Source organism: Podarcis gaigeae, assembly GCF_964106915.1.
Source record: "Podarcis gaigeae genome assembly, chromosome: 2".
NCBI classification, from domain to species: domain Eukaryota; kingdom Metazoa; phylum Chordata; class Lepidosauria; order Squamata; family Lacertidae; genus Podarcis; species Podarcis gaigeae.
The window spans coordinates 89,370,731-89,390,765 of NC_139679.1; the positions used below are offsets into that span (position 1 = coordinate 89,370,731).

Here is a 20,035-nt window from a genome sequence, read left to right on the forward strand (position 1 = left end):
TGCAGGGATCGCTCTCCTCCCGCAGAGGCTTGGGAGGCAAGCTGTACGCCCGCCAGCCATATGGTTGATGGGGCATAGCTGGCAGACGTGCAGGGAAAGGGGAGGCCACCGGCAAAGCTGCGCAGCTCCCCCATTCACTGGGGCGCTCCTGAGAAGCGAGCGCCCTGGCGCAATGCGCCACTATGCCCAATAGGAAAGACGGCTCTGCTCATGCCCCATCATCTCACTGGAATGAGTGGTGCAGCCTCCTCCTTTCTTAGGGGCCAAGCTGAGGATGCTTTTCCCAGCCAGAAAAGAGCAGAATATGGTGGGAGTAGTAGTGGCCATTGAAGGACAGGAGCAAAACTGATTCAGCTTTTTGGCATACAGACCTGTCTTCCAGCTATGAAGCTAGAAAGGAGCCCTTATAATATTCTGTCTGACTCTCCCCTTGCTTTCCCTGCGGAGAGTGTGTCATTGTGATAGGAGATGGAGCATATATGTTTCTGGTTCTGCACCACCTCTCCTTTTCAGTGGGTTGATAGAAAAAGGAACTGGCTGTCTTTTTGCAGTTGTGCAATTACTGAAATCATTTGGATCTTTCGATACTGTTCTTAAATAGTGTTGCCCTGGGACTGCAGAGCTGGAGAGAAGCACACTCTGGCCTCAGTTCTTCTCTCGCACTCTTGTCTTTGTTTATCAGCAGCAACACACACAACCCCTGCGCCCCCCCGAAACCCCTCTTGAAATATGCAGAATACTTGCTGTGTTTGACAAATGTCATGACTTCATGGCACAAAACTGCTGATCGCATGAATAAGGAGCTCCGAAATGGAGCTTTGCTTGAGATCGCTGTACCAACACTGGCACTACTTTCAGAGACGCAAGCTGAAAGATAATTCATCATCATTACCTCTAAATGCGGGAACAGCTAGTTCCTGTCCCACTGGAGCTCATTAAGTTATCAGCAGAGATACTGAGAGAGCAACAACAGAGTGTACTTTTAAGTTCCTTTATGAGCAATCTAAGGCAATGCTATAAAGTCATTCCGCTCTGTTTTTGCCATGAAACCCACTGCAATGTATCATCAAGAAGTTATTTTGGCATTTGTGATGGTGTTGTTTCATGGGAAACCCTAAGTAACGATCGGGCTCCGTTAAGCAGATAGTTTCTTCTCAGGGATTTTGTCTTAGGGTAGGATAAAGAGGAGACATGCACATTTGTGAAAAGCAGGTGGTAGAGTCCTTCTGGGTAAATAGAGGGCTGCATTTCTGAAGGCTGCACATAAACACGGTCCTTGTAGGAACTTAGCCCATGTATCAAGAGAAAGCGCCTATCTTTGAAGTGCTGGTATGTTAAATGCAATTGACTTTCCTAGAGTTTCCTGGATGGATGCAACAAACAGTGCAGCTGACAAACAGGGTCCACCACAGTGGGACCAATGTCAGGATGCTTCTGCTCTGGCTCTATTGTCCACTACTGCTGGCAACATCTTCTGCAGTTCACCAGCTTCTTCCCAGTGTAACTTCCTCACAAGTCCTTTGAAACCCTATTCCTGTGTTGGGCAACAATACATTGCATATGTGCTGAACCCTTGGAATGGGTGAGCTCACCTAGGTCTTCAGTTGGTATTTGGGCTCTGCAAACCAAACTGTTTCCCCAAAAGTCAAAGCCCTGTTATATTCCTGTTGATGTAACTGGAGCGCCATAGAATTTTCAGGCCATACTTCCTGCTTCCTATCTCCCAAACTTAGATCATACCATACATGGTCCAGAGATTGCAATGAATTTATTACACCCCAGAGTCCAGGTCTGCAGCATACATTAGGCCTGCTGTTGTTTTAAGAGTTGAGGTGGAAGCAGTTGCCAAATCCTGAAGTTCTGCAATAGCATCAATATTATCCCTCTTCAATGAACACCTGAGGGACACTACCCTTTTATACCAAGCTTTGTGTATTGGGGATGAAGGCTTGCAGGGAGATATTAACCACGTCCAGCTACGTGTGGTTGGAATCCTCTCTTCAATTGGGAACCCTGATTGTTCAGGGATCCTCATTGCAAGGGGGATTCTAACCATGTTCTACAGAACATACAATAGTTAGAATCCTCTAACAGACTTTCATGCTCAATGCACAGGAGAGGAGCTCACATAGGCAGGGGCATTAGGTGGAGGGCCTGAATGCATACCCCTCCCTACTTTCTTTGGAAGAGCTAAAGAAGGCTGCTCTGTTCCTCCAAGCATCTCTGAACTGCACCAGTGGCCTAGAGCTGCTTTTACTCCTTCCCTCCTTCAGCCAAATGGAATCCATAGCCTGTTGACAAGTTCTACTGCCCTTTCTGGAACGGGGTCTTGCTTAAAATTCTTGTATTGTAAAGAATAATAGCCTTCCAACGTGGAGAAGAGATTGCCCATCATAAATAATCAAGGGTGAAGATGAATGCTTGCAAAGGGGATGCATTTGCAATCATATACTTTGTGTGCACCGAATATGTATGCCATGAAATATCATATCTCATTCCAAGACCATTCAGAGAGATGGTCTTACTAAATCACCTGCCATTTAAAAATGTATTGACAGAATTAATGTGATCTATGCATCTTTCATTATAATCCTTAGGAAACTGCTAGAATACTAGGTTTCTTTTCTTCTCAGGAACCTTTCTTGGCTAGCTCTTATATTATGTGTGATGCTGCTTTTTAAACAACTGTATTTCCCCCCCCCCCCTTTTGAAATTCGCCGTGCTGACTATCCTCCTAACACATTTTTATTTTTGCCATGTGTTGCGTGGTGTCAATCAGTGGTTCCCAAACATTTTTGGGCCACTGTCCTCTTGGTTCCATAAACTCATCCCCAGTGCTCCCTACCCTATAAAAAACATTGTTCAGAATCGTGGTTTGCACAATGAAGATAAGAATAAAATTCATAATAGTAACAATTAATTGCTCCTTTGTTCAACTTCAATGCCCCTTGCCACCCTCTTAACCCACCCCCCCCCCGGTAATCCCACTGCCCCCTCTGCTGGTATCACTCATTTTGGGAACCACTGGCATAAACCACTGGCCCACACAGCCTCAATCTCATCAGGAATAATAATACAGAGATAGGAAAGACACAACGAAAAGGTTGCACTTCATGCTTGTGTTTTATAACCATTCACAAAACCATTCACATTCAGTGATCCAAACTTGAATGGTGCTCCTTTTTTATATTTAGTTTTATGTTTATATTTATGTTTTCTTTTAACTTTCCCTTCGTGTTTCGTTGTCCATGAACTTTCTTTTGTGATAGAAAAATGAAGTCCCAAAATGTGTTCACCTTGCATCATCCTTACATGACCACATCTCCCCCTTACCAATACATAAGCTGGGAGTGGGAAGAAGGATTGAGGGCTCCCCATAGGCAACTGGCTGGCCACCCGGCAGGCTCTTATGTTGTTTTTTGCAGGCTGACACATTAATTACAACATCTGTAGAGCACCTATATATCCAGTTGCTTTTCGAGGCCTGTCAATCATAGAGTCATAGAATCATAGAGTTGGAAGGGGCCTTGTAGGCCATCTGCCCCGGCAGGAAATCTAGAGAACCTCCAACAAATGGCTGCCCAGTCTCTGCTTGAGGACTCACAGCCTTGAAGAACCCACCACCCCTCTAGGTACTTGGTTCCATTGCCAAATTACTCTTAGTGTCAATAAGTCTCGTGTAGAGAACCCACTGTGTGCTTGGTTGGTTGTGTGAAGGCCTTTATGTGCATAAGTCAAGGTGCAACCTGCTGCCATCATCCCGCTTCCCCCTCCCCCCAACAATGGTGACTTGAAAATTATGGAAGTGGTGAAGACAGTGGAGGGAAATGAACAGTGGTGAGTGGATTTAGAGGGAATACGGAAAGGCCGTAGAGAACCATATGAGGTTACATGTGTGGTTGACCACCAAAAATATATTGCCCAGAAATGGGCTATGAATACACAAAAGCATGAAAATGTGTAGCTCTGGGCTTTGTTTTTGTGTAATTGGGTTGCTGCAGCATTTAAGGTAAATGGTTACCAAGAAAAAGTGACTGAAAAAATCTGGGTCTTTGGGAAAACAAAGGGGTCTCTTTTGTCAAAAGCAACTATGAGAAACTTGGACCAAGTAATGCAAAAATGCTTACGGCAACCACATAATTGATAGTATATGAGTGATGGTTCTCAGCCCATGCACGTAAGGTCCCAATGACGTGAAGGAAAGTTTGGCTGTTCTTGAGCCTGGAGCTATTTACTGAATTAAAGGCTATAAATATCTATTAGCGGGGAGGGGGCAGTGGGGGAATCATAAAGGTGATGAGTTTCCTACTGCAGTGCTTACGGGAATCATAATGACTAGCATTTGCATAGCTGCCTGTGAAAATGTGCCACAGGTTTCTTCCTTAAGCAGTTGCTGTTCATTTTAAAGCCATTATGGCCTCATCGTGTACACCAGACATTATTAACAATTGTTATGTGCTGTTATCGGAGGTATTAGATGATTAGTCTAGAGCCTGCTTGGAATGAGATAAAAGAAATATCAGTCACATGCTCTTCCAGCCCAGCTTCTATGTATACAAGGCTGTATACATTTTGGGGACAATCTCAGTACATATGGCCAAAAAAGCAAAAAAAAAGTCTTCTGAATTTTAATATTGTGAATGATCATGGCTGAGTCTTCCTGCAGAACTTTCCCAAAGCATGCCTAGGACAGGTCAACTCATGCTACGGTCATAACATAAAACAAAAAAGTAATCTTGATTTCCCTCAGAATTGGAACAGGCAAGGTATCATAGGACCATAATTTTGAATACGGGATTGAGCTACACTGCCACAGGAATATCCAGTGTGGTGTCCTCTAGATGCTATTGGACTCTATTTCCCATCATTCCTGACCATTGACTGTGCTGGCTGGAGTCCAACAGCAAATGGAAGCACCATGTTGGTTACCCCTGCAGTACCAGAATGTGGGCTCCAACAGCAGGTGCCAACAGTTGAAAATTAGGATAGACAGATCTCACTTGGCTTAGGCACCAAATCCTATTAGCTTCTTGGAGTCAGTAGAACTATTATTCAGGAGAGATACAAGAATCACAAAACATTGTCTTCTCATATATGTATGCAGCATATTTACTACCAATTTGCCAGAGGTGGAGTGTCAGATTTGGGATACCTGGGTTTAATTCTCGCTAAGCCATGTAAGTTACTGGGTGTCCCTCAGTTTAACCTACTTCATAGGGTTGTGAAGAATGGATAGTGCTTATAACCCAGTGGTAGGAGAAATATATTGCATTCATTTTAATTTTTATTATTTCCTAAATTTGTATATTGCCCTTCACCTGTAGATATCAGGGTGGTTCACAGTATAAAATTGCAAGATGAAAACACAAATTACATAATAAAAACAAGAACAAAACAATAACCCTCCTCTTCCACATTAAAAAGGGTATAGGATGTTAATCAGCCAAAGGCCTGGTTGAAGAGGAACATTTTTGCCAAAGGTACTACCCCTCCCTTAACAGTCAACTGGTAAGACAGCCAACTGGTTTAACTCAGTTTTCTTTGTTCATTATGTTGTTCATATGAGAAAAATGACATAACTCCCATGCATGTTACACATAATTATGTGGAAGGAGGCTAGGATACTGTCAGAGCCACCCGAGGTCCCAGCTCACAAGAGACCAAAATCCAGTCCAAGTTATATACAAAAGGTTTTATTGAAGAACATTGTTGTCGTTACATCCAAGCTCCGTGGCTCAGCATCTGTTACCCTTAGATGTTTGAAGTCCCCTCTGAGTCAGTCCCGCCCCTGCACCAGCTTAAGAGGCTTGTACTGCTCCACCTTTTCCTCTCCTTCCTTTTCCGCAGGGTCTTCCTGCCCCCCTGTGCTCCCTCCCTTCGGGACTCCCCCGAGGCTGAGTCTTCTGACGCCTGCTCCCCCCTCCTTCGTGCTTTGGGACCAGGCTCCTCCTCAGGGCTCTCCTCATTTCCGCGCGCCTCCACATTTGAACTTGGCGCGCGTACGTTGCCTCTGACCTTCCTTTCGACCGTTACGCTACTCTCGGTACTACACTCCTCCCCTTCCGGCAGGACGTTCTGCTCCGAACTCCTTCCCCTCTCTGCTCCCTGTTCTGCTCCTTCTGACACACTGGTAACTCCACCCCCTTCACTCCGTTCCGACGGAGAGGCCGGTCCCGATCTCCAACCCCCACTGGGGATTCCCTCTTCGTTCCCCTGCTTCTGACTGCTTCCCTCTCTACTGCCCCTTGGCCTGACCAGGGGGGCTCCCTTTTGGGAATCCTCGGATTCACTTGACGGACTCACTGACAACCTCGGGTCATCGTCGTCCTCTTCCTCGTCACCCTGGGACCCCTCCCCCTCGCTCTCTGTCCCTGAAACCCTGACATCCATCCCCCCTCGAAGCCCCCCCTTCCCCCCTCCCGCCCATCGGGTGCAGGTTGTAGGAGCTGCAGCTCTTCGGAGGTGGATGCAGGATACAGGTTGTGTACCTCCATATCCTCTGCTTGCAGTTCGGTGTATGAGTGTTCGAATTCGGGTTCTTGACCCAAAGTGTTCTCTTCTCCCTCTTCCATTGGTACCTCGTCTGGTGCTGCCGGCCAAGGTCCCGTCAGCCATTTCCTGCGCCAGTCCTCCTCTGGTTGCTCGTCCCACCAATAGGAGGTTTCTGTGTCCACCCCTGAGCACGATCCCCTGGGCGGGCTAGATTCTGGCGTTCTCTCCTCGGCTGAAGAAAAACCCCGGAAAGTACTGCCTGAGAGTGTGGGCGTAAAGAGCCAGTCATCAAAATACTCGGCTGGCATGGGTCTATGCGGGAAAAGGGCATGGAACTCGTCTTTTAGAAGAGGTTCGTCTAAAGCGTAGCCCGGCACCCAACCGTTGGCACTGGCTGGAGTGCCCTCTGTGGCTAGAAAGTATTCTACCTCCTCTTCCCCCCATCTCGAGTCCAGGATTTCTGTGACCTCGTTGAGTGGTTCGGCCCTAGGCGCCCTCTCCCTCTCCTGTGACTTAGTGTGTAGTTGCGGGACTGTTTCAGACTCCTGAAACCTGTGCGGTGCCTTGTAGGGGGTGAGCACCGACCTATGAAATACCGGATGCACTCTGGAACCTTTGGGGAGGGCTAGTCGAAAGGCTACAGGGTTGATCTTAGCCTCCACTTGGTACGGCCCTAACTGCCTGTGCCCTAGCTTCTTCTTGGCCAACGACTTGGCTGGCATCGCTTGGGCGGCTAACCACACCCAGTCCCCCACCTGGATCTCCTCCCCCGCTCTCCTGTTTTTGTCTGCCTGCACCTTATATGCTTGCTTGGCCAGCTCCAAATGTCTCCGCAACTCTTCGTGCACCTCCTGCAGCTCCGCTGCAAACTGGTCGGCTTCTTGCGGCACCCCTCTCTCGGTGCCCCGAACCCCGGGAAGGTTCTGGGATGCCGACCGTTGTTCGCGAAGAACGGCGTCACCCCCGTGGACGCGTGCTTCGTGTTGTTATAGGCAAACTCTGCCATCGGCAGGTAGTCCACCCAAGCTGCGGGTCGCTGATTGGCGTAACATCTCAGGTACTGCTGCATGATCGCGTTGACCCTCTCAGCTTGGCCGTTGGTCTGTGGGTGTCTCGCCGACGTAAGGTTGATCTTGACGTTCAGGATACCTAAAAGCTTCTGCCAAAAATTGGAAACAAACTGGCGCCCCCTGTCAGACAGGATGGACTGCGGCAGCCCATGCACCTTGAACACGTGATCAATGAAGAGTTTGGCAGTCTGCTCCGCCGTCGCCACCTTTGCGCACGGAATGAAGTGCGCCATCTTGGTGAACAGGTCCACAACCACCAGTACCGCTGTCTTCCCTCTGGAGCTGGGCAGGTCAGTAACGAAGTCCAGGGCTACCCTCTCCCACGGTTGCTGTGGCGTTTCCAGCAGTTCCAACAGCCCCGCTGGCTTCTGGTGTACTGGCTTGAACCTCTGACAAGTGTCACACCTGGCGACGTAATCCGCTACCTCTCCGCGCATCCGGGGCCACCAAAAGTCCCTTGCCACCAGTTCTATTGTCTTCTCCTTACCGAAGTGGCCAGCACTGGGGGCGTCGTGCAACTGCTGCAGAACCTTTGCGCGAAGCTCGTCGCTTGGCACGTAGAGGGCACCTTTGCGAGTTAGCAGTCCGTCGCGCAGTTGGAACTCTTCTCCACTCTGCACACCTCTGCGCAACTCCTCCATTTTGGACTGTGCGAACTGATCCACTTGCAACGCGCGTCGCACCGCGTCCAGATCTACTGCGATGGCAGCGCACGACCACGCCTGCGGTGCGAAAATGTGCTTGGCTGCTACTGGCGCCGCTTCATCGAGATATTGCGGTTTCCTGGATAGCGCATCGGCTATAACGTTGGAATCTCCTGGGATGTACTCTATCCGAAAGTCAAAATCCGCGAAGAATTCTGCCCAGCGCATGTGTCTCTGGCTTTGGAGCTTCGCCGTGCGCCAATACTCTAGGTTCTTGTGATCCGTGCGGACCTGTACTGTGTGCTTGGCTCCTATGAGGAAGTGTCGCCACGCTTTGAAAGCTGCGTGAATGGCTAACAGCTCCCTGTCCCATATGGTGTAGTTTTGCTCCGCCTTGCTGAGCTTTCGGGAGTAAAAGGCACCGGGTCTCCAGTTTCCATGTGGATCTTCTTGCAGGAGTACAGCTCCAACCGCCCTGTCTGACGCGTCGGTCTCCACTCGCATGGGCCTGCCTGGATTCACGTGCAGCAGTTGCTCCTCGGAGGCGAAAAGGCTTTTAAGCTTCCGAAAAGAGCGCTCCGCCTGTTCCGTCCACACGAACCTCTTCTTCTTGGAACTCAGAGTGTCCGTGATCGCTGCTGTCTCCTTTGCAAAACCTCTGATGAATTTGCGGTAGAAGTTGGCGAAGCCGACGAATCTCTGGACTTCCTTCCGATTGCGTGGGCTCTTCCAGTCCAACACCGCGCGGACCTTGACGCTGTCCATGGCCAGCCCCTTGTCGGACAGCTTGTAGCCCAGGAAATCCACCTCCGTCACATCAAACTGGCACTTCTCTAACTTGGCGTAGAGCCTGTTCTCCCGTAGTCTTTGCAGGACTTCCTTTACGTCCCTCTCGTGGGCCTCTTCCGTCTCCGAAAAGATCAGGATGTCGTCGAGGAAACACACACATTTCTTGTAGAGGAGTCCCGCTAGCACGTGATGCATAAAGGCTTGGAATACGTGAGATCCATTTTGGAGACCAAACGGCATAACTCTGTATTCATACGTGCCCAGAGGCGTGAACATGGCCGTTTTCCACTCATCGCCCTCCCGGATGCGTATGAGGTTATACGCTCCACGCAGATCCAATTTGGTGAAGATCTTCCCCTTCCTCACGGTTGCTAGGAGATCATCTATCTTGGGCATGGGGAAGGCCTTGGGCTTGGTCATACTGTTTATGAACCTGTAATCCACAATGAGTCTTTTTTGGGGCGTGTCTTTCTTCTTTACAAAGAACACAGGACTGCCCCCCACTGCTTTCGATTCCCGGATGAATCCACGCTTCAAATTGTGCTGTATGAACTCCCTGAGCTCTTGCATCTCGTCCTCAGACATGGAATACAGTTTTGCAGTCGGCAACTGCGCCCCCGGCACCAGGTCGATGGCACAATCATAAGGTCTGTGGGGCGGCAACTGGTCAGCTTCCTTCTCGCAGAAAACCTCCAGGAACCCTTCGTACTTGCTAGGTACTGCCTGCACCATGCCAAGTCGCAGCTGGTGCTCAGCCCCCTCCTCCTGGCAGGACTGGATGCAATTTTGAGCACAGTACGATGAGCAAAAGGTGATCTGGCGTTGGTACCACGCTACAGCAGGACTGTGTTTCTCCAGCCAACTCATGCCTAATACTATAGGCGTGTCAGACAGTTGGGTGACATTGAAGCTAATGACTTCTCGGTGATCTCCTATCCGCATCACCATGGGAGGTGTCTGTTGCACAACTTGCCCTCCTAGCAATTTCCTGCCATCCACTGTGACTACGTTCAGAGGCGTTGTGGCGGGCAGAAGCGCTATGCGATGCTGCTTGACGAATTGCATCCCCACGAAATCGGCATTGCTCCCCGAATCGATCGTGAGGGGCACTTCTAGGGTGGTCCCATTTGGCAACTGAAGTGTTGCAGTGAGCTGCACCGCTGGCTTGGGTGGTAAAGGGTCTGTGGGTTGCAAAGACGCTGGGGACTGTTCTACAGATTCGCCTGGCTGAGCCCCAGCAATTCTGCTTGCAGCCAGGCATTGTCGTTTCCCTGAGGTTCCTCTTCCTGGATCACTTCTGCAGCTACCGTCGCTAAAGCTGCAGTGTGTTTCTGGAGCCTCTGGGGGCACTCTTTCGCCATGTGCAGTGCACTGTCGCAGATGTAACACTTCCTGGTCCCTCTAGGAGGCTTCGCCTTTACTGCACCGGAAACTGGGGCTCTGGCTGTTGCTTGAGCCTTAGCACCACCAAGTTCCATCGGCTCCTCCCCCTGCCTCCCCAGCGGCGAGGGATGTGACTGACTGAACTCCCTGGGGATGAAAGAAGACGTCCTCGCTGGTGGACGCACCTGACGTTCTTCCTCATTGTGCCAAGGACGTCCCTCGTGACGTATGCCAATCGCCAGAGCCCTCTGCACCACCTGCTCCAGGGTCTGAGGTCTGTCTCCCCTGGCAAGTTCGTCCTTTATGGGACCGCTGAGACCCTCCCAGAACAAATCCCTCACAGGTGTGCAGTCTTTCTCCCAGCGTAACGCAGTCAGTAAAGCAAAAAATCTGGAATGGTACTGACGCACAGTGGCTTTGCCTTGCCGCAGTCCAAATATCTCCCTGCGTGCAAGATCCAAATCTACGGTTGACTGGAAGCAGGCATCCATCGCTTTAATGAATTCATCAGAATCGCGGCGGGCAGGGCCATCTTCACGCCACAAATTGCGCAACCAGTCTCTGGCCGGCCCATGCAAGTGAGAAACAATAAACCCCACTTTCTCCTCCTCATCTTTAAAGTCATGACGAAGCAAGTGTAATGCATACAAAACGTCTGCTCTGAAACTGGGGTAGTGCTTCAGGTTCCCATCGAAGTGGGTGACTAGGCTGCCCCCCCGCCTTCCAAGTCCAATGCCCTCTGATCTGGACCCTGGGAACCCTTCCCTGTTTGCACGCTCCCACCTTGTTTGCAGGTCCTGGCAGCGCTTCTCCATTTCGTCATGCTTCTTCTGAGACGCAAGGACTGCAGCGGTGAGTTCGGAAACTGTAGTTCGCAGTGCTGTCAGCTGATCCTCCGCACTCATGGCTGTCACCGTTTGTGAGCTTTGCAAAAAAAAAATTTGCGTTCTTTGAGAGGGGACTTACTGTCAGAGCCACCCGAGGTCCCAGCTCACAAGAGACCAAAATCCAGTCCAAGTTATATACAAAAGGTTTTATTGAAGAACATTGTTGTCGTTACATCCAAGCTCCGTGGCTCAGCATCTGTTACCCTTAGATGTTTGAAGTCCCCTCTGAGTCAGTCCCGCCCCTGCACCAGCTTAAGAGGCTTGTACTGCTCCACCTTTTCCTCTCCTTCCTTTTCCGCAGGGTCTTCCTGCCCCCCTGTGCTCCCTCCCTTCGGGACTCCCCCGAGGCTGAGTCTTCTGACGCCTGCTCCCCCCTCCTTCGTGCTTTGGGACCAGGCTCCTCCTCAGGGCTCTCCTCATTTCCGCGCGCCTCCACATTTGAACTTGGCGCGCGTACGTTGCCTCTGACCTTCCTTTCGACCGTTACGCTACTCTCGGTACTACACTCCTCCCCTTCCGGCAGGACGTTCTGCTCCGAACTCCTTCCCCTCTCTGCTCCCTGTTCTGCTCCTTCTGACACACTGGTAACTCCACCCCCTTCACTCCGTTCCGACGGAGAGGCCGGTCCCGATCTCCAACCCCCACTGGGGATTCCCTCTTCGTTCCCCTGCTTCTGACTGCTTCCCTCTCTACTGCCCCTTGGCCTGACCAGGGGGGCTCCCTTTTGGGAATCCTCGGATTCACTTGACGGACTCACTGACAACCTCGGGTCATCGTCGTCCTCTTCCTCGTCACCCTGGGACCCCTCCCCCTCGCTCTCTGTCCCTGAAACCCTGACAGATACATATATAATTCACAATAATTAATCAAATTTTGCTGATGTGTAATGAACTAATAATAATAATAATAATAATAATAATAATAATAATAGAAAATCCAGATTCTGTTACATTAGATTAACTTCCTCATTCCAATAACATTTAGCTGTTTCTCAGAAATAAACGTCTTAAGGCAGCAGCCCTATGTACATATTCTCATCTTCACTGATTGATTTATTGCCTTCTAAGCAACCATCTCAAGGCAATTTTATACTGAAGATAATAAAAAGCAGTTAAAAACAACAAATACATTTAAAACAAGACACAAAGCTTAGAAAGTAGACATTTGTGGTAAAGACCCATTTATATAGTTGGGAAAATATCATCTGAAAGGGAGAGGTCAGGATGCTAGCCATTATTTGTTATGTACCTTCAATAGCTGAATGCAGAGTAAAGTTTGATGATCAAGACTTCTCTCCTCACCATATCTCTAATACCTCTTCAGAAAATAATGGGCTTCCGTAGGTGACCTGTTTATTGAACATTTATCCTGATCTGCTTTCACAAAACCTTACCAGAAGTAAGATCATTGAGACTTTATTCTGACTTGTTTGTGGCGAGGTTATACGATAACTAGCATTCAACCCAATTTCCTTAGTGAGTGTTTTTGAATGTGTTCTTCTTAATCATTTGTCCGTACCATATTTTTCACTGCATTTCACTGTTGCATCAAAAAGTAAATAGATAGATAGATGATAGATAGGGATTTTAGGGTGACAGAGTTCTTTGAACTATGAAAATCTCAATTTCCAAGATGCACTCGAATTCCTCCCATCAAGTGATCTGGAGGCTACAGGGGCGGGGGGATGAATTCCAGTTACTTGAAGTAAGATTTGATGTAAGATCTGATGCATTTTGAAAGAATCCTTCCTCATGAGGTGCATAAACCAGTTGCTTTCTTTCATAATAATAATAATAATAATAATAATAATAATAATAATAATAATAAAATTGTTATTTATATCCCGCCCTCCCCAGCCGAATCTGGGCTCAGAGCAGCTAACAACAGTAAAATGATACAACATACTAAAATCAGTTCATTCTAAAATCAGTTCAAATCAGATTAATGGCAACCATTGGGCTAGAGTTCTGTGAGCATTGCCAAAGAAGGGGGTCAGGCTGTGCCCTGGCCAAAGGCCTGGTGGAACAGTTCTGTCTTGCAGGCCCTGCAGAAAGATGTCAAGTCCCGCAGGGCCCTAGTCTCTTGTGACAGAGCGTTCCTGAGCCCTGGCCCTGGTTGAGGCCAGCCTAACCTCTCTGTGGCCTGGGACCTCCAAGATGTTTTTGTCTGAAAACATCTTTCTTTCTTTCTTTCTTTCTTTCTTTCTTTCTTTCTTTCTTTCTTTCTTGCCAGTCATGCTTTCCCACTTCTGTGGTTCATAGAGTCAAAACTCAAGAGCTGGAAGGGACCTCAACCCCCTGCAATGTAGGACTCAAAGTGGTTGTTCTGTGAATGCCTCACTGCTTTATGAAGAAGGTGGAATAGTCTGCTTTTCTTCTGCCGTTCACTGTTAAAATACACACACACACACACACACACACACACGGACCTGCTTGACACCAAACTTCTCTACAACACCAAAATGACTGACATGGAATATAAATTTGTAGGTTGTAGAATCTAGCAGGATGATGCTATTTACAATATGGCACAAAGCTCCTAGCACTCAGACCCAGCATAGTGATAGAGGACCGGAATCTAGAATCTGTTGCATGCAGCCTCTCTTGCTATCATCCATTGAGAGTGTCCTTAGAATAACTTGCTTTCCTCTGTCCACAGTGCCTACACAGAACCTTACAAGGTGTGCCCTATCTCTGTGATTCCTATTGAAGACGTCACATCAGATGAGGAACAGAAAAGTTCTGGAGATGAGGATGGGAACCAGGGAGAGTCCAATCTCCTCCATAAGGTAAAACATCATTTTTAAAGCTGTGTGTGTAAATAAAATTTTGGAGGCAAGTCTTGCAACAAATCCAATAGATCTTGTGAGGTGTCTTGAGCCATTTCTGCAATAGATTCCACCCCTGCCCCTGTTCACTGACTGGATTCAGCTACTACCTGCAGGATACCAACAACATATGATGTGCCCACATCACATTTGTCTGAACTTGAAGCCGGGATCAATGATCAAGTGGGGTGTCAGTATTACATGGGTGGTCAGAAGACGCACTGGACATATATTTATTCCTGAAAGTGTCCTTCCCATTATAAGCAGTCTCGTACTCTATCGTACTCTCAGTTCTGCCCAAAACAGTAACTGACAACTGACAGCCCCTGAGGCAAAGCTGGACTCCTGGGAGCTGCCATCTGGCCTGCACAACACCACAGTTCATCCATTTGCCAGAAACAGGTATTTTAGATAGAAAGGCAGATGTATACACGAAGGAGGCAAAATAAGGAAGAAGCCTTCTTGATTGTCCTGCCTGCTCAGACTCTCCAAGTGTCCCTATTTTCCAGGGACGTCCCTGATTTAGAGAAGCCATCCTAGTATCTGATTTTATCCCAGAATGTCCCACTTTTCCTTAGGATGTCCCTATTTTCATTGGAGAAATGTTGGAGGGAATGGAGCTATCCAACTCCTGAGCCATCTGAAGGCAATCCTGCATAGGGAAGGGTTTTTTTTTAAAAAAAAGTTTAATGTTTTGTTATGTTTTTATGTATGTTGGAAGCTGCCCAGAGTGGCTGGGGCAACCCAATAAGAAGCGTGGGGTATAAATAGTAAAATTTTCATTTTGGAATGGGACGTCCCTATTATCCTCGGAGAAATGTTGGAGGGTATAGCTGCCCCCTCCTTTCTTTCCCACTTGCTCTTCCACTCATGCCCGCTTTTTATTTCTTTGTCTTCACTATGTGGCCTGCAAAAAGTTAAGATTGCAATAAAACATATTGTAAAGGCTGATGGTTTAAAACACCATTGTATAAAAGAACAGTATAAAAGCCATTGGGAGCAATAAAACAAAGTAGAATGAGAACAATGTAAAGATGTTTTTTTTAAAAAAAAAAAAAGCCTAGGAAAATAAAATGCTTCTGCCTGGCACTTTAATGAAATCTGAGAAGGGGCAAAGTGAGCCTTCCTGGGAAGAGCATTTCACAGCCAGGGTGCCACTACTGAGTAGGCCGTCAGATGGCTGACATACAGAGAGAATAAAGGGGAAGCATTTGTAAAGTGCTCCTGCCATTTTAATTTTGATCTCCCTTTGTTGCATTCAGCCCAGTTACGGAATCATGTTGAAAGCAAGATATTGCTGAAACATATGATGCTGAATGAAAATTAGCTGCAGATGTTGGAAGTTTGAGTCTTATGCCTGGGCCAAATATATGACTGTTCTGCTTTAGGCAAAGGCAGCAGTTCAACGTGAGTCAAAATACAATTTTCTGCAGTGAAAAGGAACCAGGAAAACAGAAATTAGTTCATTGTTAGGCTGAGGTTTCAGGTAGTTAGCAGGGCCAGCCTTTTCATTAGGCACAACATGGTGCCCTTCAGATATTATTAGACTCCCATCAGTCCCATACAGCAAGTCAAATGGCCATGGATGTTCAGTAACACCCAGAAGGTATTAGGTTGGCTATCCCTGCATTAGAAGAGTGAGGCAGCCACTTCAGACAACAGATTCTAGACCAGCAGCCTCCTGGCCATTCCTTCTGAGCCCTGCTTAGGCATTCCTCGGTTTTAGAAGACAGAGCTGTGTGCGTCAGGCACAGAGCCAGCCCTGTACCCCCTGAGCTAGCCTGCTGCCCACAAGTGTGATGGAGGATGCTGCCCCATTGCTGATGTAGAAGTAAGATTCAGCTGCATGTCCAGTTGGCATTCCAGGCTATCCGACAGAGTGGCCTCCCTCAGGCAGCAAAATGTCTTATTTAACTATTTATGTCAGGCGTCATTAAAAAAAGGATAGCAGAGAATAGGAGCACCTAACCATCTTTTCCATTAAACTGCTGATCAACAATCGAAGAACACCCCCTTCATTGCTCATGGTTTGCTATGCTCCCTATCAATTGCTCACAATGTGAGATCACCTTAGGCGTTCACCCCGAAGACTCTTGCAGTGTCAGTCACTGCTGGAGGAGAAAGCTGCCCAGACACTGTCATTCGCTAGTCCAGTATTTATGTGTCTGTCTGGAGACAGCATCCCCTAAGTTATGGACATGGATTGGAAAATACTGGAGAAATGCTGGTCACTGTGATAATTCTGCCCCGAGATCTGTAGATGAAGGGCGATATACAAATTTTAACAACCACCACCACCACAAATTTTCTGACGCTTCTTTCTAGACCTTTCAGTTCTTAAGAAGTACTGATAAAATTTAGCATTCTCTAAATTCCCAAGATGAATGCTGTCAGAGACACTCCTGACAGGATTGAACAAGAAGGATGGCATATCACTGATACCATAAAGTAGCGCTTGTCATAGTTGGTAATATATTACGACTTTCTGAGGCTTTCACACAAAAAACTCTCAGCCCTCTGAGAGAATTTTAGGCTTCTGTCCCAAACATACTTAGCTCAGAAAAGGTTCCATTGAACTAAGTGGAACTTCCTTCTGCATTCACATGTAAAGAAGGATTGCAATATTAGCCATTTTATCAAAAAGCCATGTCTGAGTGATGAAGTGCAAGTAAATAATCTACCGTATTTTTCGCTCTATAAGATGCACCAGACCACAAGACGCACCTAGTTTTGGGAGGAGGAAAACAAGAAAAAAAATATTTCAAATCTCAGAAGCCAGAACAGCAAGAGGGATCGCTGCGCAGTGAAAGCAGCAATCCCTCTTGCTGTTCTGGCTTCTGGGATAGCTGTGCAGCCTGCATTCGCTCCATAAGACACGCACACATTTCCCCTTACTTTTTAGGAGGGTAAGTACCCAGCAAAAGTACTGTCTCTCTCTTGTAGGGAAATCCTTAGTGCAAGATGAAGTAGTTGTAAAACAAGAGCAAATTTCAGTGCACTGTCACTTAGAGAGAGTTGGCAGACTTCAGTAGGTTTGGATGCCAAAAATAGTACCAAGGATTTGGAAGTGAGCTAATCTTGTGAAAACAGTATTTGGGCTGGTCTGGAAGCAAGAGTAAGTTTTTGGTTTTCTTTTTTAATGTTTTGCTTGTTAGTCTATGGTTTCCATCTCCCAGGGGAAAATCAGTCTGAATAAAGGCATGAGATCACCTAGCAGATAAGATCTATGGTTTTATTCAGAAAGTGTACTTTTTTTTATTAACAGTGCTTCTACTGAGGGTGGGAAGGATCTGCTATACAAGAGATTCTTGCTCTTCAGTTTTGTGAGCTTAGATTCCCTTATGTCTCTGCATGTAATTTTATACTGGTTGGAATGGGGCTCAGTTAAAAATAAAAACAACTAAGTGTATATATTAAAAGTAACCAAAGGCACAATCAGGTGAAACGTACTTAATTTTGTCTCACTGAATGGGAGAGACTTAAGCACCATCCCTTAAATTTGGCTGAATAGTGCCTTCGTGTTTTCATAGAATCACTACACTGTTCCAAAGTAACAGCCACTTCTGACTATGCCACCCTTGGCATGACCTCTCTGCAGATTTGGGGACATAATTTGGCTCTTGACCACACTTTAAAAAACAAAGAAACACCCAACATTATTAGCAGGGGTGTAGGAAGGGGGGTGCGGTGGGGGTGGGTTGCCCTGGGTGTCACCACTGAGGGGGTGACAAAATGCCAGGTGGCACTCACAGCGGGGCCTGCAGTGCGCCTGAGCCACGCGTCTCTCCTGGGAGTGATGTGGTGGCTTGGGCGTCCGCATGCTCTGCACTTTCTCAAATAGTCCGCCCACTGCCTCCCCCTTAGCTGTAGGGCGGCTGAGTGGGAGGAGGCAGGCAGACTCCTCGGAGGCCCCATGGAGTGCCCTGCTTTGGCTGGCCACGCCCCTAGGCGCAGGGCACGCGCGCCACCCCAGGTGCCCGATCGGCTTGCTCTGCTGCTGATTCTGGAGTGTACATTTGGGTTACATCTTGTGGATCTCTGCTCTTCTGAGCTAACTTCTTTGAAATGAAGCATACACCCAACCATACCATGGAGTATACCATTGTTATGTTTAAAGGCAGCTAATACATACATACATACATACATACATACATACATACAGTGGTACCTCGGGTTACATACGCTTCAGGTTACGGACACTTCAGGTTACAGACTCCGCTAACCCAGAAATATTACCTCAGGTTAAGAACTTTGCTTCAGGATGAGAACAGAAATCGGGCAGTGGCAGGAGGCCCCATTAGCTAAAGTGGTGCTTCAGGTTAAGAACAGTTTCAGGTTAAGAACAGACCTCTGGAACGAATTAAGTACTTAACCTGAGGTACCACTGTACAAGCAAAGAACGAAATATTTCCTCCGTGGTATAAAACAGCAGATCGTGCAGAACATTTTTGTTTTTAAAAGAGAAGGAATATTCTGGGACATCCTGAACGTCATGGATTTCCCCCATATAATATATATATATTGTATAATATGCAGTGTGTGCCCCCCCATCCCACCCCTAGAGTCACATTGTATTCTAAGGGAGGTTTTTTTGTTTAAAACTGGATCTTCTTATCAAGGTTGGATCCATGGGGGGGGGGGGGATCCCTGGAAGCTGGTGTTGGACTAGCAAATTTCCAACAGGATGCTGTCATTTTTTTAAATTGCTGTGCTACTCCTTGGAGAAGGGGGTGCCCTTCACATAGACCACTATAGCTGAGTTTTACCCAGCTAAAAACTACCTAAGAGGCATATTGAGGCCATTCTTCACATGTGTGTCTCTTTTATATATTTATTCCATTGCTCTGAGCAAAGGTGACCTTGCCTTTTTCCAGCTTGTTGAAGAAAAAGCTTGCTGGAAGCAAGCATCAGATTGGGGCACAAAAATGCCTCCTTTCCCTGAAATCCTCATTAAATTACCATTTCAGCCTGAGATAAGGAGAGCCCTTTGCAGGAGGGCTGCCTCATCATTTCAGGTGCCAAGCACATGGACAATCGTAACCAGGGGCAAGCTATATCTACTCCTTGCATGCAGTCAATAGCACAAATCACCCCCAACCAAGCAGCAAACATCTGAGCTTAGTTTGGTCCAACAAGTGACAGGTTCTTATCCTCAGTGAACAGGGAAGGCGTAAACCGGCATGGCTGGTCCATTGTATCTGGGAGAAAATAGATGCATACATTTGTACGAGCAGCTGAAAATTATATATGGAAAGCAAAACGATTTCACGGTAAAGATTAAAGCGGATTAATGTGATCTCAGCAGTAATGCTAATGTTTATAAAGACAAAACTCAGGATACAGATGTTTAAAGGTCATAATAGAGGCAATTAAGCGTGATTTTGGATTTATAGAAAGTCGTTTGCAGCTGTAGGATGGTCCTGCCTGCCATTTACTTTCAGTGCAGGAGAAATAAAAAAAGTCACATTCATTATACTTAACTGCTGCCTGGGGTTTCAATGCAAAAAGTTAATGTGAAATGTGGAGCTAGGAGCAGCACATGTTTTCCCTTGTATGTCTACTCAGCTTGATTCTTCTCCAAGGGGAAGCCCCATTTATGTTAAGAGTAAAAAACAAAAAAGGCAGGGGGAGCGTTAAGATCCTTCCCTGTGTGTCTCTCTATACCTGTTTGAGGATATTGTAGACACACAAATGGTTTCAGTGGGATAACTATCACCTACAAACACCAGAAATTTCTCACCCTCAGGGACCCCTAGGCGTTGGAGAGTTGCATCTGACTTGCACATTCCATTTCAATTATACTCATATAATCTACAAACCCCATAAACATACTTCCCAAACATGGACCTTTGTTAATTCAAGGCCTTCAGCAAAGGCTGCTCTGTTTAAACAAAAGACTGTGGGAAGCCTACCGTAAATTCAGATCAGCACCTGTATACAGGG

General features: G+C 47.1%; 1 protein-coding gene across 9 annotated transcripts in view; it reads left to right on the forward strand.

The window, feature by feature from the left end:
• The window catches only part of FGD5 (FYVE, RhoGEF and PH domain containing 5), a 144,352-nt gene that overhangs the window by 53,801 nt on the left and 70,516 nt on the right, over positions 1–20,035 (forward strand). For all 9 annotated transcript variants that reach the window (XR_014560179.1, XR_014560180.1, XM_083722397.1 and 6 more), the window contains exon 3: positions 13,924–14,053. Coding sequence is in view for 7 of the 9 variants with exons in the window: in XM_083722397.1 (XP_083578523.1) it covers positions 13,924–14,053 (130 nt within the window). In the remaining 2 variants the exon portion in view is untranslated. The remainder of the gene's footprint in view (positions 1–13,923; positions 14,054–20,035) is intronic.